The 26,277-nt window shown below is 36.7% G+C and overlaps 3 protein-coding genes across 4 annotated transcripts in view; 1 reads left to right on the top strand and 2 right to left on the bottom strand.

Annotated features, from left to right (window-relative positions):
- On the bottom strand, positions 1-1,719 carry LOC121372470. Its single transcript, XM_041498793.1, has 2 exons — positions 1,108-1,719; positions 1-135 (listed from the first exon to the last, which is right to left on the bottom strand). Exons 1-2 carry the CDS (start codon positions 1,446-1,448, stop codon positions 84-86), a joined length of 393 nt encoding a protein of 130 aa, XP_041354727.1. The 5' UTR covers positions 1,449-1,719; the 3' UTR covers positions 1-83.
- Positions 1,720-11,516: 9,797 nt separating this feature from the next.
- On the bottom strand, positions 11,517-13,255 carry LOC121370152 (sialidase-like). Its single transcript, XM_041495266.1, has 2 exons — positions 13,204-13,255; positions 11,517-12,166 (listed from the first exon to the last, which is right to left on the bottom strand). The coding sequence occupies exons 1-2, from the start codon at positions 13,253-13,255 to the stop codon at positions 11,517-11,519; spliced, it is 702 nt and encodes a 233-aa protein (XP_041351200.1).
- A 2,864-nt stretch (positions 13,256-16,119) lies between these two features.
- The window catches only part of LOC121371693 (probable G-protein coupled receptor CG31760), a 115,963-nt gene continuing 105,805 nt past the window's right edge, over positions 16,120-26,277 (top strand). For both annotated transcript variants that reach the window (XM_041497772.1, XM_041497776.1), the window contains exon 1: positions 16,120-16,193. The gene's annotated coding sequence lies outside the window, so the exon portion shown is untranslated. The remainder of the gene's footprint in view (positions 16,194-26,277) is intronic.

Genomic DNA, 26,277 nt, shown 5'->3' with positions numbered 1-26,277 from the left:
TCTTGTTCATATATTTATTATACCAAATTGAACATCAAAGTGTGCACTTATGACAAATAGTTGCGTAGTAACGTGTGACAACTTCACCAACATAAAAATGCTACACTGAGAAAATCCTGACGATCTCGCCACAGCCTGAAAAAGTTAAATAATAAGAAATGTAAACTTAAAAAATGTTACATTACATGATGAAACAAACCATAAATGTGTACTTTACGTGTATTTATTATAATAAACTGTAAACTGTAAACTTAAACAAGAAAAAACAAAATCGACACGGGGCGAGATCGCCAGGCTCCGTTGGAAAATCCTGGCGATCTCGCCCCGGCTTGCAAGTGAAATCGTCAGAAATGTAAACTACCAATGTATTACATTTTACAACAAGAAAATCAAAACATGACTACTGCACATGTATTTACTTAATGAAGTAAACATAAAACAGCTTGTAACTTGAATATTGTTGAGTTATAATGTACTGGCGACTTCGCTAAACAGACATGCAACACGGAAGTAAATATGGCGATCTCGCCACAGCGTGTCCCAACACAAACTAGTAGTATAAGTGGTATAACCCTGTAGTTTTGGCACAAAAACATGCTGATAATGACAGTAGATATATACTATAATATATGTTGTAATATATGTCTTCTAGCAAGTCTAATATGTATGATAACTTCGCCTAACGATGAAAATAAGTCCTGGCGAAGTCGCCCCGGGCGAGATCGACACGGGGCGAGATCGCCAGGCTCCGGTGTTACAAGGTCAATATAGATGTTTCACAATAAATTAGTATATAAAAAATGTATGTAAAGCACATATTTAGTCTTTAAGTAATAAAAGATTACATAAATCGACCACATTTTAATAATTTTCAAGGAAATGTACCAAAATTTGAATTTAAAACAAAACTGGGGCTAATTCAGTAATTGCTGTTTGGTTTGACCTAAGAAGGAAGGTAAAAGCGTTTTTAGAAATAACAATTTTTTTTTAAACTATTTTTGTGTGCAAATTTACAAACCAATCGGTTCAGAAATAAATAACTTGTAGTAAATTGTATAGTATGAAAAAGGGCGTTCCCTGTGGTACGGACCATAGTAAGCTACATACCTATTTGGTACTGGTTCTGTGTAGTCATCGCGTCGTATGTCGGCTCTGGCTACGAGGGCTGTCCTGAGCACTTCTGGATACAAACATATAATCGGGAAATCATAATGTTCTAGAATGCACTGCAAGTTGGTGGTTTGCATTTTGTCGCCGATTTGGTCTACTTCTAAACAACAGATACTTTCTTTTACCGTGTCCATTGGTCTGCAGTTGCCACACAAACACCAATCTCGATTTCCCAATCGCGCAATATTTTCGACATTTTCTTCCAATTCATCGCCTGAAGATAATCCTATGTCGAAGTCCGACTCACTATCATGTTCGGAACGTTCGGGCTCAAACATAAACCATTGATCAAAGCGCTAATGTAAACAAATCTATCAAAAAGCACATGGTTTCACATATTGTTTACTGGCTGGCTGTTCACGTGCTACGTCACAGCCAATGCACGCGGCTTTTCGCGTAGTTATTTTATCCATGCGCGTAAAATAGAAACCGTGTTAATATTGTCAATTAATCCTAAACCCGTTAACATATTAAACATTTTATTGCATCATTCTTCATTTTAGGCTCCATATTTGTTTAATTTGGCATTAGAGCCAGCCTACACCTTTCCTTTAAGGACGATGTAATGTTGCTTACGAAAACCTAAGAGAGTTTTGTGAAGCGATCGTAGCTCTTAGATCACTGTAAGTGCATAACTACCTTACGCAATATGCACTTAAGGTGATCTTAGCGCTAAGATCGCTTCGTGGAACGGGACCCTGGTACCTAAGACTTAAACTGCTGCATGCTCGAGACCAGATATATGCAATATATACAATTCAGCTGGTGACACATGCATACATAAATACACACCGACATGCGATATCGATAAGAATAATTTCACAGCTATGCCATAAGAGCTGACTCACACTACGAACGTTAATATTGCACTGCACTGATCAATTACAAACCTATTGACGTTCTCCCGAATCCAATATTAACAAGACAAAGATCTATAAAACTCTGATTACCAGCTTTGCGCTTTTGCGTCCTAATCAAAACATTAATAAATAGGTCGCTGGATAGAAAAAAAGAGATAAGAAAACTAATATAGTAGAGACGGTCAAAGGGACGTCACACTGGCACGTTGTCGTTAGTGTGGCAGTCGAGAAACAGCTTACTCTAAGGACATGGAAGTCCTATATAACTGCCAGCTCATTTCTATTCTACCGGAGTCAATAACCGGTGTTCTGCAGTGTTCTATAGGCTACATGACATTGTATGCTCCAGAAACAATACAGACCTTTTTTCAACCCGGCGATTACGAATACAATCACTGATATAAAGTTGTGAAATATGGCTTTTGCAACTTTAAAATATAATCCCATTAATGATCAAACCGAGTGAACCGATTTCGGTTAGGGATGTTAGGATGTTGTTATGTTTCCTTGTAACGTCTGGTACTAGAGACACATATGTAAGTTTGATGATGAGTTAATTCCAAAATGGTTAAACTAAAGCTCCTGACTGTCGGCAGCTTTAAGAAACTGGCGTACTTTAGGCAAAGTTTGGTCGTCAGAAATGTATAGTTTTCAAAATTAAGTACACTGCAGCCTGTACTCACATGTAGAAAGAATATGGTTAGAAAACAATCGAACTGGCATTTCACAGGATTCACGAATTGGAATCCTCCCTTTCTATAGCAGTATAAACAGGATAGGGTTAGAACACAATCGAATTGGCATTTCACTGGATTCACGCATTGGAACCCTCCCTTTCTATAGCAGTATAAACAGGATAGAGTTAGAAAACAATCGAATTGGCATTTCACAGGATTCACGCATTGAAACATTCTCTTTCTATAGCAGTATAAACAGGATAGGGTTAGAAAACAATCGAATTGGCATTTCACAGGATTCACGCATTGGAATCCTCCCTTTCTGCAGCAGCATTTCCCCCAAAACAGGTACAACATCTAATATAAACATTGTTGATAACTATATGGGCGAAAACGCCGACATCGTTAATTTTTAACAAGAGAAATTTCGAAAATGAAGTTTATTACAAAAAGGCACTTTAACACTATTGCTCCAAAATGCACTTAACGCAATTACAACAATATGGGTAACTTTCCACTGTCTGTGGATCGAATAACTAATGAAACAAATATGCCAAATTTGGTCTGGTGGTACATATTTCGGCCCCAAGATTAAGTTAGAGTAGATTAGAATTACAAAACGACTCTTTTGAAAAATGTACATGTGTTTTGTAATAAACTGAAATATTTCCGTTTATTTGTTAAAATTGAGAAAAGTTGGAATGGGAATTTGTTGCCCATGTCCCGTTAAGGATGGACAGTGATTTTCAGATGTTAAGAAGCAAAGTAACATATGAAAAATTAAGTTTATTACAAAACGGTACTTTAACGTTATTGGTCTAAAAACACATTTACGCAATTACTTAAGAATTGACCGCAATTATTTTTTGGTTCATGGAAGTATCAACCGAAAAAAACGATGTGCACATTGTATGAGCCCGCGTAGAGGGTCATACAAAAGTGTGCACATCGTTTTTTCGGTTCATACTTGCATGAACCAAAAAATAATTAAGGTCAAATCTTATAATTAAATTTATATGCATACTTTAACAATACATAACTGAATTTATTTTGTTTAGCTTTAAATACGCCTGTAGTATTGTTTGTGTAAACTTCATTGATACTTATGTCGCGTAAGAATGCGAACGTTCATTCGAACGTGAGGGGCAGCTATGTATACGTGTGTGTGTGTGTGCGCGTGCGCCCCCCCCCCCCCCCCCCCCCCGTTTTGGCACCTCCTTACGCCCGTAGGAAGGGTGGGTGGTAGAGCTGGGTGGTATACTGTATATACCGTTCGGTATCGGTATTATGTCAATACAGATTTACCGTACCGAGCACATTTCAAAATACCGAAATTTCAGTATTGGAAAATATTTCCCGGAAAGCACTAATAATACATCTGACGAACGGAAAATGGGTTGGTATAAATCAGACGAGAGCCTTGTGTATGGAATTTAATTATATTTAGATGAAATTAGCTGGTGAGCCGTAACTCAGCCATGCATTTAAAGCCGAGTATACCGAAAATAGCGCTCGATATGTGTATCGTGTCAAGACCGAATACCGTACCGATACCGAGGTAACTCACCCCAAAAATACAGATTTCAATACCGCCCAACTCTATTGGGTGGTAGGAATATTGCATTTTGATTTTTTTTTTTATCAAAACAGGCAGCGGCGGGTAAAGGATTTTTCTAGGAAGGAGGTGCAATGCTTCAAAGTGGACCCTATTAATAGTATTCAGAAGTACACTAGTAACATGCTAATCTTCCGTATAGAAATATTAAGCTGACAATTGTAAACATGTTCCCCACTTAAAAAACAGTCAATGCGTTATGTTTATCTGCTAAACACTGGAATTTTCAGTGGACTTCGAACCCCCAACACCCTTTAGGGCAGCTCTTAGGATTAAATTAATGCAATAAACTGAACTGAACTGAACTGAATTAACCTCGCGAACATTTCTTGTACACTCTTATTAATATGTCTTGTGGTAACTAGGGTGGAGTATGGCTCTACTCAGTCACACACACCATACACACGCAAACAATGCGAGTGGCCTCTCAAAATAAAATCCTTTGTATGCCAATGCCTGTGCACCCCAATTCTGACTTCAACAGTCCTGATAAACAAGCAAAGAAATAAACAATCAATCACTTACCTCTATTGTTATAACCACTCAACACCTGTCAAAACAATGCATCAGAACAACACAGTAGTTAGCTGTCGTCATAGGTAGTATAATTAGATCTATGCACAGATATTTTACATTTATACACATTTAACATAAATATGATTATTAAATGACAAACAGCGATTCTGTTCGCACATTTCTGAAGTTAAAACAACAGTCAGAAGAATGTACGTTGTATCGCTTTGTCATCAATAAACATATTAAAACGCAAAGCATTGTTGACGTCACATCAGAGACGACGTTTTTATGGTAACGTTTCCGACCACTTTCGTAACTTAACGGAAAATGTCGAAATGCCATTAGAATGTACGCCTCAGCACCTTCCCTTGTTTTCGGCGCCTGATGGGGAATAAAGGTAAAGGGACTAACCAAGTTTTTAAACACTAAGGCATTTTTTGTTTTCACTATTAGAGCCGTTTATGATAACTGAACTCAAACATTACTTATATTTTATTGTTTAGATTATCCATTTCCGTACAACCGAAATGTTTCCGGTCATCCTGGTGTTTCTAATACCACAAAATGCATTTTTCATATTTTTTAAAAACGCACGTGCGTCTGAGAAGTAACGGATATGTAGTCGCATTTTAGTCTATTTTAAAGGGTATTTCAACCACACAGACTTTTGTTTCACTCTGTTATATCCAAATTTGTTACAGGTTTGTAAAATAAACCACACTTGGTGTCCATTTGTACGTGTTGATACTAGGTTCTAGGTGAAAAAACATACCTTAGTGTTTAAAAACTAGGGACTGGCCCTTTAAGGGTAGGGTTGATTATGCAAAGAGTATAAAGTACATAAAAAGTATTCATACATTAAAATAACAGCCAGTTTTGTTGTTTGTTTTTCTGTCAATTTCAACATGCCGTGTCACATATTTTTATTATTGTCGTCATCATTACAGAGTGTTTTAATAAATAAAAGAAAAAAGAAAAAAGAAGAAAAAAGAAAATTAAATTATTTGGGCGTATTTTTGTTCACAGGCGTAGCCAAAAGGGGGCCATGCCCCACCCCCCCCCCCCCCCCCCACCCCATCTCAATTACACCTCTTTTTCTTCACCAAGTTATATATTTTTTCTATCGCCACATAACATGTCTCATAGACAATGTGGTTACTCCCACCTCCCACTCCCCAATATAAAACCCTGGCCACGCCAATGTTTTTTTGGCGGGGGTGGGGGTGGGCGGTGGGGGAGGGATGGAGCGGGTTACACGTTGAAGTCGTCTTGTGGAGTGCAGATAGCCAGCATAACGTCTGCTAATAATCGTTATCTTGTTAAATCATTTTGGAAACTGCGTGCAGTCGAAAATGCTTTCCAGCAAATGATACCAGATGTTAGTCTTTACGAAAGGTTGTTTCCTTGGACGATCTGAACGAGGTCGCTCTATAAATAGGTCATTCTAATGTCCCAGGCAGGTTTGGTATTCACGGTGGGTTGTTTCCCTTGGACAACCCTAACGAGGTCGCCCTATGAATAGGCGAGAGAGAGAGAGAGAGAGAGAGAGAGAGAGAGAGAGAGAGAGAGAGAGAGAGAGAGAGAGAGAGAGAGAGAGAGAGAGAGAGAGAGAGAGAGACAGAGAGATCCTCTATGTAAAGCATTGAGTAAACTAAGAGAGAGAGAGAGAGAGAGAGAGAGAGAGAGAGAGAGAGAGAGAGAGAGAGAGAGAGAGAGAGAGAGAGAGAGACAGAGAGATCCTCTATGTAAAGCATTGAGTAAACTAAGAGAGAGAGAGAGAGAGAGAGAGAGAGAGAGAGAGAGAGAGAGAGAGACAGACAGACAGACAGACAGACAGACAGAGATCCTCTATGTAAAGCATTGAGTAAACTAAATGGAGAGAGAGAGAGAGAGAGAGAGAGAGAGAGAGAGAGAGAGAGAGAGAGAGTAAAGCATCGAGTAAACTAAGGGTCTGTATATACTGTTTACCAAGGGTGAAGGACGTAAGGGCATCCGCGGGAATCATTCTTCGTAAAACAATCGGTGGGGTAACATATAAAAAACCATATGGTGTGTACATTCGTAAAATAATAGGAATTGCGGACGGTTCCTAAAGGAATATTACAAAACATGATTATGAGCTAACTTGAAACCAAAGTAAATATTACAAAACATGATCATGAGATAACTTGAAACCGAAGTAAATATTAGAAAACATGATCATGAGATAACTTGAAACCAAAGTAATTCATTCTTGTTCCGTACATAACATTGAGTATGCCGTGTTGTATTGAGGGCCACACCAAGGATTTTTTTTTTTGGGGGGGGGGGGGGGGGCAGGGGGGGGGAGGGGCAGATGACGTTTTGAACGAACGAGCATGGAAGGCGCAATACACACAGTGTACATTGAAGCTTTAGTCATACCAATAAATATGGCGTTATGTATAATATTTTTTGGACATCGGTAAATTCAGACGTTAAATACAATAGGCACAACTCTATACAAAACTAAACTACAGGTATTTCATTTGCATTGGACATTTTGAGTAACACAAACAGCTTGAATCAACAACAAAAAAGTTACATCCAGGATCTTATGAGTATTCCCAAAGGAGACGGGACTTGCATACCAGTGGTTTTAAATGCAATATGCTATCCAGTTTCGATTGGTATCAAGACATAATAATCACATGGACATTTTCCTTTATCAACCTTCTGTTATAATTTTACTTCATAGAGGGCGGGACGTAGCCCAGTGGTAAAGCGTTCGCTTGATGCGCGGTCTAGGACCGATCCCTGTCGATGGACCCATTGGGCTATTTCTCGTTCCCGCTAGTGCTCCACGACTGGTGTAACAAAGGCCGTGGTATGTACTATCCTGGCTGTGGGATGATGCATATAAAAGATCCCTTGCTGCTAATCGAAAAGAGTAGCCCATGAAGTGCCGACAGCGGGTTTCCTCTCTCAATATCTATGTGGTCCTTAACCATATGTCTGACGCCATATAACCGTAAATAAAATGTGTTGAGTACGTCGTTAAATAAAACATTTCCTTCTTCCTTCACCACTTCATAGATCTGACACAATTCACGACCCTTTGCCTTAGGAAGTGTCCAGCAGAACAGATCAGAACATATAGTGATAAAGATATTTTCAAACCATGTGATACAATTATCTTGTATCACACATGTCTCGTGGTGTATATTCTTGCGCAAAATAAACTCGTGCAATAAATAGGAAGCGGAAACATCACATGTGAAGTTGTATATATTTATTTCGCTCAGGACGACCAACCGGTAGCATCAGAGGAGTGTATACATATAACAAACAAACAAATAGCATATATATGAACATAAATAGATACAAAATTTAAAAATTCAATAACAAAAAATCAAGCAAAATGTAATAGGTTTTCACGAGGAAATGTTGCTATTTATAATGTTAATAAATTCACAGTTTTTAAGAGTAAAGACACGTTTGCAGTTGAAGAGTTCTTTCATTTTAATCACATTAAGGCTCAGAGAGAGACTGTCTTTAACATGCCCCCATGTCACAAAGGTTTCGGGCATGTCTGTCACGGGCCAGGTCTCTGGATAGCCAGTGGTCTGATCTGGGACAGAATACTAATGGACAATTTAGAAATTTAAATCAAAATGGGGGAGGGGACTTTAATAAATAAATTAAATTTTGAAGCACAGACCAAAAGAGAGTTGACGGGAACGACAAAATAGTTCCACTTTCAGGCAGTTCGGCGAAGAAGAAATGAAGAAAATAAAGGCTTTTAAATGAAATAAAGCAGAAGCTTAATTCTGTCTTTTTGCGCTATATTTAAAACGGTTTTCTGAAATTATGATATGCGTGCTGTTGACGCAAACCAGCTATTAAAGTGGTGTTATGAAACCTATTAGAAAAATCTGGACTATTTGTATAAAAAGAAGTTTGTTTTGTTTAACAACACCACAAGAGCACATTGATTAATTAATTATCAGTTATTGGATGTCAAACATTTGGTAATTCTGACTCGTAGTCATCAGATGAAACACGCTACATTTTTCCTATCTTTTATATGCACTTTCCCACAGAAAAGAAAACACATACCACGTCCTCTGACCAGTTGTGGTGCATTACTTGAAACGAAAAAACCCCAATCAGTTGAATGGATCCACCAAGGTGGTTCTATCCTGACGCAAGCGCCTCAAGCGAGCACTCAACCGACTGAACTAAATCCCGCTGCTGTTTGTAAGAAAATGGTTCATCTGACGCACATTCTAGGAAATGTCCACGAAGAAAGAAAAGGCATACACTGTATTAATAATTGAGTCTACATTTTAATTGCATACCAGAGCCTCGTTTAAGAAAAAGGACTGGGCGGCAACTTTACCGCCTACTAGCGCATTCTGCTGCCCCCTGATACTAGAAACTGGGAAGTGGGCTGCATGTCCACGGGCGTAGGAAGGTGGCAGAAAGTGTGTGTGTTTGGGGGGGGGGGGGGGGGGGGCACACACACATATAAATTAATGTATAAGTATATAAATACCATCGCTGCTGCTACAAAGTGGCGGGGGCACATACCGCCCCCTTGCCCCCACCCCCACCCCGCTTCCTACGTCAGTGATGTGTTTAGGCTAAAGTCTCACTACACAGATGACTTCCGGGTGAAAGTTCATTAATCACGGTGCACTATAGTTCCTAATTGTGACACAAGTTGTAGTTCACATATTCACTTCTAGGAAATGGTGAAGAATTAAAACAATATGTATGTTTAATGGTAAGCCTTCTGGCTGTATTTTGCCCATGCTATTTTGTAATATTGTGCATTGACCTTTTGGGACATGAGTGTATAGCGTAAGAGACAGCCGGAGTGAATCGGCTAATGAACCACCTGTTCGGACCGGTATTACAGCCAGATGCGGTCATATAGCAAAAAACTGAGACGGAAATATTCTCAATTTTGGAGTGAAAATAAATGCTTATATAATGTATGTTCGCAATGGTGTATGTTGTTAGTGCCAACGAGAACCCGTTCTACTGGCAATCTTCATTTGAAGTTGGGCAATTTAACATGAGTTTCAATGGCAGATGACACCTTAGGGCCAGGACCATTATGCAGAATTAGGCTGGGCAAAGATACCTCCTGTTATATTTAAAATTAGCATTTTCACACCCACCCCTTTTTGTGATTTATTTAAGGTTGAGGAGTTGTATTATTTATATTTAAGATGTTAATGGTGATTACAAAGTTGCATGTGGTAGATGTCAGATTTGATTTCGTGGGGTTACACCCAGATAATGTTGGGCAATTTAACATGGGTTTTAATGGCAGACGACATCTGTGTAGTGAGACCTAAAGTCTGTAAATTAGAACGGATAGTGTGCTGCTAGATCTGTATCAGGACAGACAACTGATCAGAGAATTATTTTTTTTAGGAAGATCACAATTTCTGATATTACCCTTTGTATACTATAGGCCGGTTTCCATTCTGCAGTTTGATGGATGATAGTGATGGTTACTTATAATGGTTTCAACCTTGTACATCAAAACAGATACTATTTTAGAAACTACTTCTTTGTGTTATTTTGTTAGAACGCACGAGATCGCCAGTGACCTCTAATAAATCATGGTTAGCACGCTTGATTTCGGTTGTCAAAGGAAGGTCCGGATGCGCAGGCCCTACGACTGTTACAGGCTTTTGGGCCTACTTCATAATTTCACGTTATTTTGAAACACTACATAAAGGTGTTTTGTCATAGTTAAATGTATCACGTATCGCTTATTATTCTGTCTTTTTTAATTTAAAAATTAATAAATCTCGCATAGATAATCTTTGTAAAGTTCACTCGATAATATTCATTGTATTTTATTGTAATTTTTGCAAGTAGTTCAAAGTATAATATTTATATTTTAAAATAAAAATTAATAAATGTCTGGTGGGATGCATCGTTAATAAGTTCGTTTTGTTTAACTGGAGCACATTAATTTATTAATCATTAGCTATTGGATGTCAAACATTTGGTAATTCTGGCATATGCTTCCATTAGTATCGTGAAAAACCGTCAACCGGGCTACCCCGTAAACCGGTATATTCACGTTTGGGTCGTTTTAAAGAATTCTGCATAGGCCTACGATTGAACCCTGACATCCAAATACTTTTGTTGAATTAAGAAAACCTTCCGAAAAACAAAGTGCACAAATGAGGAAAAGACAAGAAGACATTCAAAATATTTGTAAACACAGGGAAATGTACACATGAACACCATTTTGCACTGTGCGCACTATATTAAATGGCGTGTAATAGTAAACAAATAAATACACAATAGTTTCACGCCGCTGCCATTGCAAAGTCTCGTCTGCTTCGCAGATTCATTGCATAAACGTTTTGGTGACGTCACGTGACACGCGTAGCTGAAGTAGCTGAAGAATGTCAACATTAGACTACGATATACATTTGATCTCTTCACACCAGAAAATGGCATGGATCTTAACATTTGTTGGTTGAATAATAAATAAAGTGAACAACGTAAAACACTATTTCATCAAATCGATCGTACATTGCAGTGTGCGTGCGCAGAAACCATTTCTCGTTAATAGGCCGGTTCATGGTTACTTGTGGATAGTTAAGGAATATTTTGGTCTCTATATACACCATCCCAAAAACAGAATAGCACATACCACGTTTCGTAACGCTTTGGGCCTACACACTAGGACCTCCACGAGTCCAAAATATTGGACTCGACTAGGTTACTCGGGTCCGGGTGAGTTTGATTATCGAGTACTGTACTCGAGTCCGGGTGAGTTTGATTATCGAGTACTGTACTCGGGTCCGGGTGAGTTTGATTATCGAGTACTGTACTCGGGTCCGGGTGAGTTTGATTATCGAGTACTGTACTCGGGTCCGGGTGAGTTTGATTATCGAGTACTGTACTCGAGTCCGGGTGAGTTTGATTATCGAGTACTGTACTCGGGTCCGGGTGAGTTTGATTATCGAGTACTGTACTCGAGTCCGGGTGAGTTTGATTATCGAGTACTGTACTCGGGTCCGGGTGAGTTTGATTATCGAGTACTGTACTCGGGTCCGGGTGAGTTTGATTATCGAGTACTGTACTCGAGTCCGGGTGAGTTTGATTATCGAGTACTGTACTCGGGTCCGGGTGAGTTTGATTATCGAGTACTGTAATCGGGTCCGGGTGAGTTTGATTATCGAGTACTGTACTCGGGTCCGGGTGAGTTTGATTATCGAGTACTGTACTCGGGTCCGGGTGAGTTTGATTATCGAGTACTGTACTCGGGTCCGGGTGAGTTTGATTATCGAGTACTGTACTCGGGTCCGGGTGAGTTTGATTATCGAGTACTGTACTCGAGAATCAAACTCACCCGGACCCGAGTACCCGACACTTACATGTACACTAGTAGTCCAGGCAATCTATGCCAAAATATATCGTATACCCATCACAAATTGCAAAAGTAATGAAATTAACAGTGTCTGTTCATAATTTAGTCAGGAATAACATATTAAAAATGTAAAAATATATAATTAGTGATAGTAATTTGGCTTTAAAGCTAGGATAGTGAGCACTGACGTAATCAATATTAAATTAGTCCATATTTTGTAAAAAAGAAACTTCCCAAAGCATTTTAGCAACTCAATTGATCTTTCACAATTTGAGGATGCTGATATAAAAAAAATATGTTACCAGCTGATGCTTCCATTATTTATCCTTACAAATTCAAGATGGCCACCACATTATATACTAAAACATGAAATTTAATGTCTTGGCTTCTAACTGAATACATATTCATAATATTAATAGTTCTTTCTATGTTTTATATGTCTAAGAATTGATATATGGTACCTTTGAAGTGTTTTAGTTCAATATTATACATACATATAAAATAAATTCAACATGGCTGCCAATATAACCAACTAACTGTAACGAAATTCCACAAAACATTATTAGTTCAGCTTCTAGCTGTCTAGGTGGTATTGTTACTTATAAATATATAAATCTATGTTTCGTTAGATTGATATACCTTTTAACCTGGATCTATGAAATATTATAATGAAATTCAAGATGTCCACCATGAACCAACTAAAATAGGAAATGCCATATCTTGGCTTCTAACTGGAATACATTCACAATATTAGTGGCTATTCCTATGTTTTCTATATGACATGATTAATATGATTACTCTGCAATGTTTTAAGTAGTAAATTTTACATAAAATTAGCATAAACATAGAAACGATCAATGTATTAAAAAACACTAGATTAACAGATAATTTTATGGCATTTTGTTTAAATAATTGTGCGTTCCACAGAATATGACATAAAAGTAACTGTTAGAGCTGTGTTTTCTCCGTTTCATTTAACACAGTCTTGGAACCAACCTGTCATAACGTTGTAGTGCAATGGAAATATCTTGATATGAGCTGGCAACATTTCTTCAGCACCCTCAAATTATTTAAGATTAAATGAATTGCCGCTTCAGGCACAAAATGCTTTAAGTGTTGTTATAATGTATATTTAAAGACATTTTAAGTAATGTTGTACATATAGTAGGAATTTAGGAGGGTTTTCCACCAGGTTTTTGTTAATAAAGTAATATAATTAATCTTTTTTACTCAGAATCTGGTATGAATCATGCATATGCTTAATAGTAAAGTTAATAATATGAACTTAGGTTGGGAAAAATTCCTCAATATTCGGGTCACATTAAGCTATAATACATATTTTAAAGAACTTGACAATGACCAATATTTGTTGTTTTGCAAAACAAAATTGACTAAATAAAGTATAAGATGCAGAATAACAATTCAATGCAATAACATCAGCCATAAACATTAATGACGTACCAAATAGAGTAGATATTGTTTTTTATTAGCACTGTTATTAATATGTTACAATGCCAGAATTCAGCATTATGAATTTATTTATATACTGACCCACATTAAAACGTGACAGTATTAGTGTATATATTTGTTTCCTTGTAATACATGATCCACATTTTTCTTTAATTTTGTGAGTCAGCTTGTTATCCCAAACCTGAAACAGTAGATGAATTCATATATCCCTGGTCTATACCGCATAATCAGTTTTATACATCTATTTTCTAGCTATCCCATTATTTATGAAAATATGGTGCGTTTTGATGCATTATGGGTCAATACGTTAATGGCAAATGTCATCTATTTGCATATGTAATTAAAAACAAACGAGATGCAATATTTTCCTTTTCACAGTGAACTAAAGCAGGAGCCGCATACATCTAAAAGTTTAACATACACCCCTGTTTTGTATTAAAATATATCAGGGTTTCATTTTTGTTCAAGTTTATATGTTGTCTTAATTGCTATTGTATAACAATGTTTGATTAGTTTGACAATTTCAACTTCAGTATTTTCCTACACAAATTTGGATATGCTTTCTTTGCTTTTTGGGGATGCCAAGCTAGTCCATCTATAATAAACTGATAACAAATGGCTCGATGTGCTGGTCAAACAGATAATGTTCCATGAATGTGCTAAGTTACAGATTGAAAAGGTACACATGCAAAAGCAGAAGCTGACCATCTTATTTTAAAGTCTATAGCACCAAATCAAACCCCATAGACGACAATAGCAACTGTGGCTAAAGCTGCTACATGCATCATTTCCATCAATCTTTAAATCAGAAACAAATATGACGATATAATGCTAATCTGAGATATACTAGAAAGCGCCCTAGACTACCCAGTTCCATACCGAGATTTTAGCACTCTGCACATGTTTCAAATGCATTTAATAGTACCTGATACCAATATAAATTAATATGATGAATATATTTACTGGCCCCATGACCCCCCCCCCCCAACCCCCCCCCCCCCCCCCCCCTCCCAAAAACCCCACTTATGACAACAGGTTCTTTCACAGATCTGACCAATGACAGGCATGACAATATCTTTTACGCTCTTTAAAGTTAGGCGCACTTCGAACTTTGATCGGTTGAGATGCTGTTTAACATTTTACTACCTACAGCGCCATTAAGGAGGCAAGAAGTTAAATAGCATTTTCAAAATTTACTGACGTTTTTCTCACAGGTCTTGACAGAGTGCATTTGTTTTATACTAAAGGCATATTTATTCGTTTCATTCATTTTCGTTAGGGGTGGGCGTTTTCCACACACACACACACACACACACACACACACACACACACACGCACACACACCATCCTCCACACTGAAGTCTTCGATGGGACCGTCCTAACCCTCAAATAAATCTATAATGTTTCCGTGGCTGAAGGCCCAACCCTTTCCGCGTAATCCTCCTAGGCCTAATAATTTAATTAATTTAAATTATTTAGATTTTTTCTTTTCTTAGACCGCCCGTCTAAAATTGGCGTTATATTTGAAATATTACGAATCAGCCTGAACCTCTTTTGGATATAGGCACGTTAATAAAGTAACAGTAACAGTACACTAGATAATAATGAGACTAAGGAATAAAGTGCAATAGCATTATGCATCTTAATTCCAGCGCTGAATATGGATACCAAATCATGCCATTATATTGCATTCCACACATTTGGCTTCCATATACTCAGGGGCGTAGGCTAATGGTCCGCTTTCAGAACGAAAACATACAGGTTTATACATATGGAGTTTCTGGTGGTGCAAAAACAAAATAGAAAAAGGTCCACTTGGTTCATATTCGAACCCCCCCCCCCCCCCCCCCCCCCCCCGGTCCAGATCACGCTACGCCCCTGATACTTACCATTTTATGACACCCAATAGCCGATGTGTATTTTTGTGCTGGAGTGTCGTTAAACATTTCATTCATTCATTCATTCATTATTCATTCATTTCATTCATTCATTCATTCATTCATTCATTCATTCATTCATTCATTCATTCATTCCAAACATCCGGCTTTTGTTTTCTCTCCATGTCTCATAGCCTTATAATGTAACAGGCGGCAAGCATATGGCAAAATGAAGTTAAAGTACTCTTCCTTGCACGGGTACTGAGTCCTGTAGAACGGACTCGGAAGTCGAATCTTGCTAGACTCGACTCGTGCTCCGAGTACTCGTGCAGACCCTACTACATACCACAGCTTTTGATAAACAAGTCGTGCCCCGGTAGGGCTACCTTTAACATAACACAATATATGTTTTGTTTATAGTCACCAGCAACACGATCGAGAGTTAACAGTGTTGTAACCTTAACCCAAACTCTAAAGGAGTCTCTGAAACACGTAAATAAGAAACGAAAAGATGTGACGTCATGACGATTCTTGTTTATAAATAGCTATTGTGGATTCCCTATTGAATAAAGTGACGTCAGAGAAATATGCAGTTACGGATATATCCTCGTAGAACAAAATGTGTAGAGAATGAAACACGTAAGTATACGTCTAGAGTTTAAGTAAACATATATAAGTATATTTGCCAATATATATATATATTTCTTTTAAAAGATGTGAAGATCATAAAGGTTGGCCTATGTAATAAAAAAGCACCCAAAAAACTTTCAAATATTACGTAACGGTCTAAACTTAAGTCTGAACCAAATTGTTAACAACTACAACAAACTGCTCTCCTACCTTTATTTTTCTTTAGATTTTATCCACATTTTGTCCAGACAAAAATCTTGAAAAACCCATTACAATGACACAGATTCTACATACTAGATGACAACTATGTCATTTACATCGACTTCGCTGAGATCGCATGGAGCAAAAATCATGTAATTTTGTGCCGGCTGCCATTTTGACTTTCTATGTGTCATAAAATATTACGATATAAAAGCAAACGTGATGACATATTAATTTTTTTTTTTTAAATTTGTTTAAAATTAAAACTACCACAAGAGAACATTGATTTTATATTAATTATGTCACATACTTTGGAGGCTTTCACCCCTCTTGAAGAGTATTCCAAAAAAACCCAAAATGGCAGACGGCCGAAAACTGCATGTATTTTGGCCTATGCGATCTCAGCGAAGTCGATACTGGTGACATCGTTACAGTCTCATATGTGGATTCTGTGTCACTATAATGGTTGTTTTACAACTGTGTCTGGACAACATTGATGGAAATGTAATTGTAATTAAAGGTAGGAGAGTTATTTATTGTAGTTGTTAACAATTTGGTTCGGACTTTACGATAAATTACTCTCCTACTTTTAATTACCGGTACCGTTACATTTCCCCCAAATTTTGTCCAGACACAACTTGTGAAAAAAACATTACAATGACACAGATTCCACATATGAGACTGCAGTTTTTTGGGGTCTGCCATTTTACTTTATAATGATAAGGACCACGGACACTTTCTAAATATGACAAGAATGATAACAATTGTTTTGCTGTACTGATGGAATACATTTTAAAGAACTATTTTCAACAACAACATTTTTGTTTTAATTATCCCAACCCCCGTAAATGGACATTTTCCATTAAGGGGAAATAACTCCGTTTAGCAAAACATTGTCAGAAGACCTAAATAAATTGGCACAGTGACATGTTTTTATATTTAAGCCTTATTTTGGGTTTTAATACCTTTATTAGCATTTACCCTATAAATATTTCCACTAAATTGTCATTAAAATAGTCCCAAATGTTTTTTCAATGCCAAAAAAGGACCATTCACTTGCCTCAAGTATGTGTTACATGAATTCTGTTTCAGTATATCCCTTTTAATAAGTTTTCTAAATTAATTAAATCAAAGTCCTTTGACATTATATAGCATAATACATATATAATAATCAACCACAGATCTAAGTGAAAGGTTTTAGGGGGTGTACCCCTCAACCCATTTTAAAATGCCCGGAAAATCCACTGTTTAGTCTTTAACAGATAAATACATACAATGTAAAAATAATAAAATTAGTGGGGTTATGTAATATCTTAGTTAGCTGGATGTTTTTGCAGAAGTTTATTATGTAATGCAAGTTACTGTAATTTTGACTTTGTTTGGTGCTCTTTTTCTACATTGCATCTACACTATGAGTATACTATAGCTATCCTTTTTAAAGCTTGCAACCTTCCCTAAAAATCATGGATCCACTCCTGATAATATACATTATATTATGTATATGGTCCAGTTAAAAAATACAGTTACTGATATTACCAACATTTTAATATACTTATACAGATGAGGTCAACTGCAGATGTTTATAGCTTATGCATTAGCTTATATTGAAATAATATGTATGATGTATGCTGACCCAACAAGTTTTGTTAAAATAGGTAATTTTTGGATGTTATTTGAAATTTAGTACTTAATTAAAACATAAACAAATGTCTGCCATTTTGGACCCACAAAAAATGCACCAACAGGGAGATGTGTAACATGCCATCAAAGTTATTTAATAATTCTAAACATCTTAATTTTGTGTTCTAGTCAATCAGCAATGGATTAACAACAATTATATCACAAAATAGACGTCACGATGACAACACCACAGTTTTTCAATAACTAATGGTGGTCTCCTTAATTTCTGACTTTCACACTGAATAAAATAAAAAATAGCAATTAATTAAAATAGCAATTAATTAAAATGAGTTTTGTACAAATTTATTTCAATGTATTTGTAGTACTACAGATAAATGTTGTATAACTTGTAACTTATCGCCAACGAACATGTGGTTTTCAACCAAAGAAATACTGCAATGGACTGGTGGCAGTGTGTGGCACTACCAGTCTTCCTATGCAGTCTCTACATTAAGTATAAAGTGAAAGTGACATTTTGACCTGGGTACCACTTTAATAGTTAACATTTTGACTTGACATACTTTCCACCGACATTTTGTTCTACATCCGTTAATAATAAAGGTGTGGTTATAAGGGGTTATTTTTATGTGATTCCCTAACAACAGATGGGTCAGGGCCACAACAAATGTATTCATAATAACAAATCATTGAAAATGTAAACAAATATCCGCCATCTTGGATTGCAGTGAGCACACACAGGACGATGTTGGTAACGGGCGATCAAATTTATACAATAAATCAAAACATCAAAATGTTTTCATGTACTGCATAAGTAATAAATTAAATATAATTAACTCACAAAAAAATACTTGCAATAACAACACTATGGAAGCATAGTTATAATTTTATTATATATTAATTTCATTTTTTTTTTTACAATCCCCCTCCAAATCTCCCCCAAAGTTCCCTTGACATTCCATTTCATGTCACTGCCCCCCCCCCCCCACCCCACCCCACCCCCAATGGATTTTCTGGATCCGCCACTGTTGACCTTTTGGGACATGGGTGTATAGCGCAAGAGACAGCCAGAGTGAATCGGTTAATGAACCACCTGTTCGGATCGGTACGACAGCCAGATGCGGTCATATAGCAAAAAATTGAGACGGAAATGTTCTCAATTTTGGAGTGAAAATAAGTGCTTTTATAATATATGTTCGCAATGGTGTATTTTGTTAGTGCCAACGAGAACCCGTTCTATTGGCAATCTTCATTTGAAGTTGGGCAATTTAACATGGGTTTCAATGGCAGATGACATATGTGTAGTGAGACCTAAGCGTCGTTTTTTAAACTATGTATTACAGTTTTATTTATTTCTAAACCGATTATTTTTGTCATTTTTTTTATTATTTCCAAAACACTTTTACTTTTTTTCTTATGTCAAACCAAACCGAAATTATTTTTTAAAAAATCAAAAAAATCACCCCACATTTTTATAAAATGATGGGACGGACTTATAGACTAATATAAGTCATATCCTTTCACACACCCCTTGGAGTGTATTCCATAAAAATGGCAGCCGGCACAAAATTACATGCTATTTGCCCTAGGCGATATCAGTGAAGTCAATATAGGTGACATAGTCCGTCCCATCGTTCTATAAAACAAATTCAGTTTGGTTTAACGTAAGAAGAAAAGTAAAAGTGTTTTAGAAATAATACCCCCCCCCCCCCCCCCCCCGAAAAAAAACTCAACAACAAAAAAACACCCCACACCTCCCCCCCCCCCCCCAAAAAAAAAAAAAAAACCCCAAAAAACAAACAAACAAGCAACCCCAAACAAACCAAACACTATTTTTGTGTGCAATTTACAAATCGATCGGCTCAGAAATAAATAGATCTAACGTTCGCTAACGTTAATAGCGTTCATTGTAGGATGGACTATAGTATGTGGTAAACATCTACGGTCCGTTTTTTTTTTAACATTTTGACATTTATTTAGTCTAATGCACAAAACAAGCGTGCAGATTCCGCAGTTTTCGAGCGGAATGGATAAAATCGTGAAATTAATTATTTTGTGGCGAAATATGAGATGTACCAACGAATATAAACCCTTGCTGTATAAAGAAAACCTCCCGAGTTACGTTTTACGTAGAGACACTTTGTCCAAATAATAATCCTGCATTAATCCAATTTTCAGTTACGTACAAAATCTCGAATTTTCACGAGAGAGAGACAGAGAGACAGGGACACACACACACACACACACACATACACACACACACACACACACGCACGCTTATACACATATACGCAACGCGGGGGGGGGGGGGGGGGAGACAGAGGGGATGGAACGGAATGGCAAGAGATCATGCATTTACTTGTTTCTTGTTGTTTTCTTGTTCAATTAATGTGCATTATTCGTAATTTAGTGTGCTTAACCGTGTTTAACACCTAGTAGCCAATGTGCACACGGGTACAAGGCAGTTATCACAAGTAGCAGTTGTCACAAAGTCACAGTTGTGCATTAATTACAACAGTTATTATGATCAAAGATTTTTTAGGTTGTGGAGTTGTGCAGGTTAATTAAAAAATATTTATAATAACAATAATAAAAAAAACCCCACCTTAAAATAACTAATGACCAGTAATTATAACTAAACAAATCAAATCAATTTAAAAAAAAAAAGGAGTAAAAATGAAAAATAAATAAATAAATAAACCCCTTAAAATAATGACCTGCAATGATAATTAAAAAAGATAAAAAGAAAAACCTTTGAAATACATGTAACTAATGGCCTGTAATAATAATATTTAAACAAAAATACTAAAGGAAATAATAATTTAAAAAAAGCAAATAAATGAAAGCCTTAAAATAAGTAATGACAATTAAATAAATAAATACCCCCCAACCCCCCCCCCCCCCCCCCCCCCCCCCCCCAACAACAACAAAAAAAAAACTTTAATGGCATAAATATTACTAATCATTAAATGCATATAACGCAACCCACACACAATCCTGGAAAGGTTACCAAAGGTATTGTAGTTAATATTTCAGTCTAAAATGTATTAAAATATGTTGTTGTACGTGTTGAGGCTCTTAAAAAATAAATCACATATGTCTGATTTTATTAAATCCTGATTGCAAATGGAAATTTCGATCCAATGGATAAACAATAAACATCACAATAATAAATATCGTGTCGGAGACGTTTATCTTGATGACCTATATGTGGGATATGTGTCATTGTAATGGGGGTTTGCAAGATTTCTGTCTAGACAAAATGTCGATAAAAATCTAACGGTAACTAAAGGTAGGAGAGAAATTTATCGTAGTTGTTAACATTTTGGTTCGGACATTACGGGTCGTTTATAGGTAACCACTATACCTCTAAAGTTACGCAACGCTAGTCAATACCACAAGCTTTCTCTGTCATGATATCAGAGACAAGGGAAGGGGGCAGTGCCCTACAACGCAACATATCTCAAACTGGAGCGTCCGGAATATGCGTTGGACCACACGACTCCCCCTACCCCACCGCATCAACACCCCACCCACACACCTCCCGATCTAAATATGAATTTGATATTTTCGTTATCTTACATCCCGATAGTTCACAAGAATGTAGCCCATAATAAGCCTACCCCATGTTATTAGTGTCCTACCGGTCCACCCGCCGGTCGGTTGATGGGACAACAGCTTTTGTCTCCGTCCTTCTGTCTGCCTGATGGCGCATATCCAGGGCTTAGTGAAAAAGAGGGTGCTGGACATAGAGGATATTTGAACAGGGTTTTATTAATTTTATTTATTATTGTGTTCCCCAAGCCTTTTCGGCTGGGAACGTATTGTTTTTGCTGGGATATTTATTATTATTATTATTATTATTATTATTATTATTATTACTATTGTCGCCTCTGTTGAGTCATCTTGTAAGAAAAGTTCTGGGCCGACTTAATTGAAATTTTGTAGGTAGTTGGGTACTTTGAGGGGATTGATTGTAAAAAAAAAATGTTTGTATAGGTGATGTGTATTGACCTCTATCGCGAATTGTGTATAATTTCTGTTTGTACGGCAGTTTTTGTGAATCTGACTCATGAAATAATCTTGAAATTGCAGATTTAATTTCAACTGCCTATCTACAAAAAAAAAAGGTATCAAAATATTGAATTAATCCGATTCCTACTTTTGGAGTAATGGGGATTTCCAATCCCCACCCAAGCCTGTTTTAGGCAATTTTTTATTTAAAAAAAAAAAAAATTTAATTTCTAAAACACGAAAATCAGTGTAACTAGAGAAGTGCACAGACCTAACTACATTTTAGTAGTTATTACTTCCTTAATATTTAGAAACTAAACTTAAAAATAATTAATTTAGTATCTACAACAATTTCGGTACTTACTAGTGTAATTCTGCAACAAAGGCCCATTCTTATACGCGTGATAAAATATCTAAAATTAATTACTAACACCCCATACAGTTAAACCTCGTCTTTATGACTCAATAAATATGTTTAGCAGTGAAAGGACTGATATCCAGTTTACATAAATAGCGCAAAAAGTGTCAGTAATGCCGATAGCCGTGTTCATTATCGGGAGTGGAATGGAGCTCAGTGGTACAACACTCGGCTGATGCGTGGTAGATCTGGGATCGTTGCAGTCAGACACCAGTGAACGCTTAGCGTCTTCAACAATTCATCCCACAAAAACATATAATCGTGCAAACCGCTCTTAGTCCAAACAATGAATGACCTAAAACTGCCTGTGCACACCAATGAGTCTGTCTTTCTTTTTAAATATTAGATATAGCACTAAAAAACATCTTATCAGGGACTATCTGCACTGGGTATACTAGCTGTGCTCCTAAAGCAGCTATATCAGCTTTTGTATGTGTGTTTTTCGCTTAAATTTCCTAGTTGGTAACAATGTTACGAGGCAGTGTGTGCGTGTACATTAGTGTTCAGGGTGGGGACCTAGATTATAGCTTACAAAGTTTCTTGGGGTAGTCTGGTCAAGCTCCGCCGGCATATATATTAGAATCGAAAATTCACTTTTAGCAGTTTCGACCCCCCCAACTCTTTTCTCCGCACACGAGCCTGCTCTCTCTATCTGTGTGTGTGCCTAAAACTACTTGACCAATTCCAACCAAATGTGGGAAGCTTTCTTGGCACGTACAAAAACAAATTTGTGAAGTTTGTCATTCTGACCTACTGTTGGGTTCCATGTTTGTGCTTGAGGAGAGAGGTACGTTTACTCGAGTTGCATACAGAAAAAGTTTGTTTGTTTTGTTTAACGACACTACTAGAGCAGATTGATTTATTAATCATCGGCTATTGCATATCAAACATTTGGTATTTTTGGCATATAGTCTTAGAGGAAACCTGCTAATTCTTTTCCAATAGTAGCAAGGGATCTTTTATGTGCACTATCCCATAAACAGTATAACACAAACCACAGCGCTGGATATACAAGTCGTGGTGCACTGCCTGTAAGGAGAAACAGCACAATGGGCCCACGAACGGGGATCGATTCCAAAGAACACATTGAGTAATTAATCATCGGCTATTGGATGTCAAACATTACATTTGGGTAATTCTGACACTTAGTCATCAGAGGAAACCCGCTACATTTTTCCATTAGCAGAAAGGGGATGGATCCCAAAGCAACCGCGCATCAAGTGAGCGCTTTACCACTGAACATGTTTATTGCATAAAGTATTACATAACACTTATAGCAAACTTACAATGAAAAATACAAATTAAATGTAGAGTCAGTGACTCAGTAAGTAAGAAGGCTAGTTGAAGAAAATACATGAAAGTGTAAAGCTGTGAGGAACAGATAAGAAACCAATTATAACAATAACTGGCGTCTCTGCGTAGCAAGATGTACATATTTTGCTAAATTAATAACCATTTTAGGGGTATCACAAGACATTAGCCTATAAAACTTTTGGATATTTGGCCATCTATTGTAAATCTTATTTAAATACTGTTGTCTTAAATCCCTATACATTGGGCAAACTAACACAAAGTGATATTCATCTTCTATAACTTTCATATTACATAATATACAAAATCTCTGATCAAAAGGTATATTATGATATCGACCCGTTTCGCATAATAGACTATGAGAGGATAATCGTAATCTGGTTAGTGAGCGTTTTAAGTGTGGTGATGAGATATAAGATAAATATTTTTCACACTCAAAACTTTGTTTGAACTTATTATAATGTTTTAATTTAGAAATAAAATGACGTTGATCGTCCCATTCTTGTAAGTATTGATCCATTATCCGTTGTTTAATAAAAGATAAGTAAGGCAACACTTGAGCTTGACTCCACCAGACATCTGGCAGACCAAGACTATCCAACAGACATTTAACACCATACGCCCAGTTCAATCCGTTATATAAAATATTATTATTTGCGTCTACTCTTAAAATATTGTAAACCTCATATAAAATGGAGTTTCTATTCGAAACTATCTTTAACCAATATTTAATAATTCTTTCATATCTGCTAATAAACATTGGCATACGGCCCAGCTCACTATATACAGAGATATTGGGTGTTGTCTTTTTAACTGATAAGACATATTTACAATATTTCAGATGCACACGCTCTACATCAGGGGCTTTATGGAATCCCCACACTTCAGAGCTATATGAAAGTATTGAACCGACATAACAATCAAATAAAACATTCTTCTGAACAATATTAACGTTAATGTTTTCAAAAATGTTAAACAGCTTAAACATAGATCGTAAACCACGTTCAAATATTTTCTTTTGCATTAGATTACATCTGCCATTAGAATAAAAATCAACACCAAGGTAGTAGAATGAATTAACAATGTCGACTTTTACACCATTATACAAAAAGTTAGGCAACTGTTTTGGATGTCGACCTTTATTGAATACTATTATTTTAGTTTTGTTGGTGTTAACACTAAGGTGCCACGTGTTACAATAGTTATTCAAGCTATTAAGTAAATTTTGTAGGCCTTTGGCCGATTTCGACATAAGAATAGTATCAGCATACAACAAGGTAAAACGTGTCAAATATCTAAACTGTACAGGATCAGCTTCACTGATATCCACAAAACTGACAAAATCATTAATAAACAGTAAAAATAAAAGTGGCGACAGTGGTTCTCCCTGTTTTACACCGACAAATGACTGAATTGCTGGTGACAGTGTTTTATTATATTTAACGAACAGTTGTACGTTGTCATACATTGCTTTAATGGATCTGACAATCTTGTAACTGGCACCATATTTTTGAAGTTTCAACCACAAATAATTTCTGTTGATACGATCAAAATCCTTAGTATAATCGATAAAAGCACAATACAGTTTGTCCTTGTCATTAAGACATTTGCTAATAATAGAATATAAAATAAAAATACAATCTGTCGTTGATTTGCCAGGTTGAAATCCAAATTGTTCGTTATGAAGTAAGTTCGTTTTGGCAGACCATAATTCCAGACGTTCCTTTAGTATAACAGAATATATCTTTGCTATAACATTCACCAATACGATACCTCGATAGTTATTTACATCATTTATATTTCCCTTTTTTTGGTACAGGTACAATTGTACACTTCGACCATTCTGCAGGGTAAAAAGCTGACGAAAATATAACACTGAATAAATCACATAAAATACTATTAAAAATATCATCATTAAACTTAAAGACTTCTGCCATAACACCGTCTAAACCTGGACTAGTATCACATTTCAGACTTTTAACTGCATTCCTAACTTCTCCTAATGTAATATCTTTGTCTAGTTCTGACCGGCCTCGGTGGCGTCGTGGTAGGCCATCGGTCTACAGGCTGGTAGGTACTGGGTTCGGATCCCAGTCGAGACATGGGATTTTTAATCCAGATACCGACTCCAAACCCTGAGTGAGTGCTCCACAAGGCTCAATGGGTAGGCGTAAACCACTTGCACCGACCAGTGATCCATAACTGGTTCAACAAAGGCCATGGTTTGTGCTATCCTGCCTGTGGGAAGCGCAAATAAAAGATCCCTTGCTGCTAATCGGAAGAGTAGCCCATGTAGTGTGGTCCTTAACCATATGTCTGACGCCATATAACCGTAAATAAAATGTGTTGAGTGCGTCGTTAAATAAAACATTTCTTTCTTTCTTTTCTTTTTGTTTAGTTCTGATACATAAATATTTTTATCTATCACAAAATCTTCACTGGGAGCGTTATCAGTAGCATGAGTAAAAACATTTTCAAAATATGTTCTAAAGTCTTCAATGCATAATATTG

This window comes from Gigantopelta aegis, chromosome 4 (genome assembly GCF_016097555.1).
Source record: "Gigantopelta aegis isolate Gae_Host chromosome 4, Gae_host_genome, whole genome shotgun sequence".
Lineage (NCBI taxonomy): Eukaryota > Metazoa > Mollusca > Gastropoda > Neomphalida > Peltospiridae > Gigantopelta > Gigantopelta aegis.
Note: the sequence above shows the minus strand (reverse complement) of the source record. Positions and strands in the feature narration are given on the sequence as shown.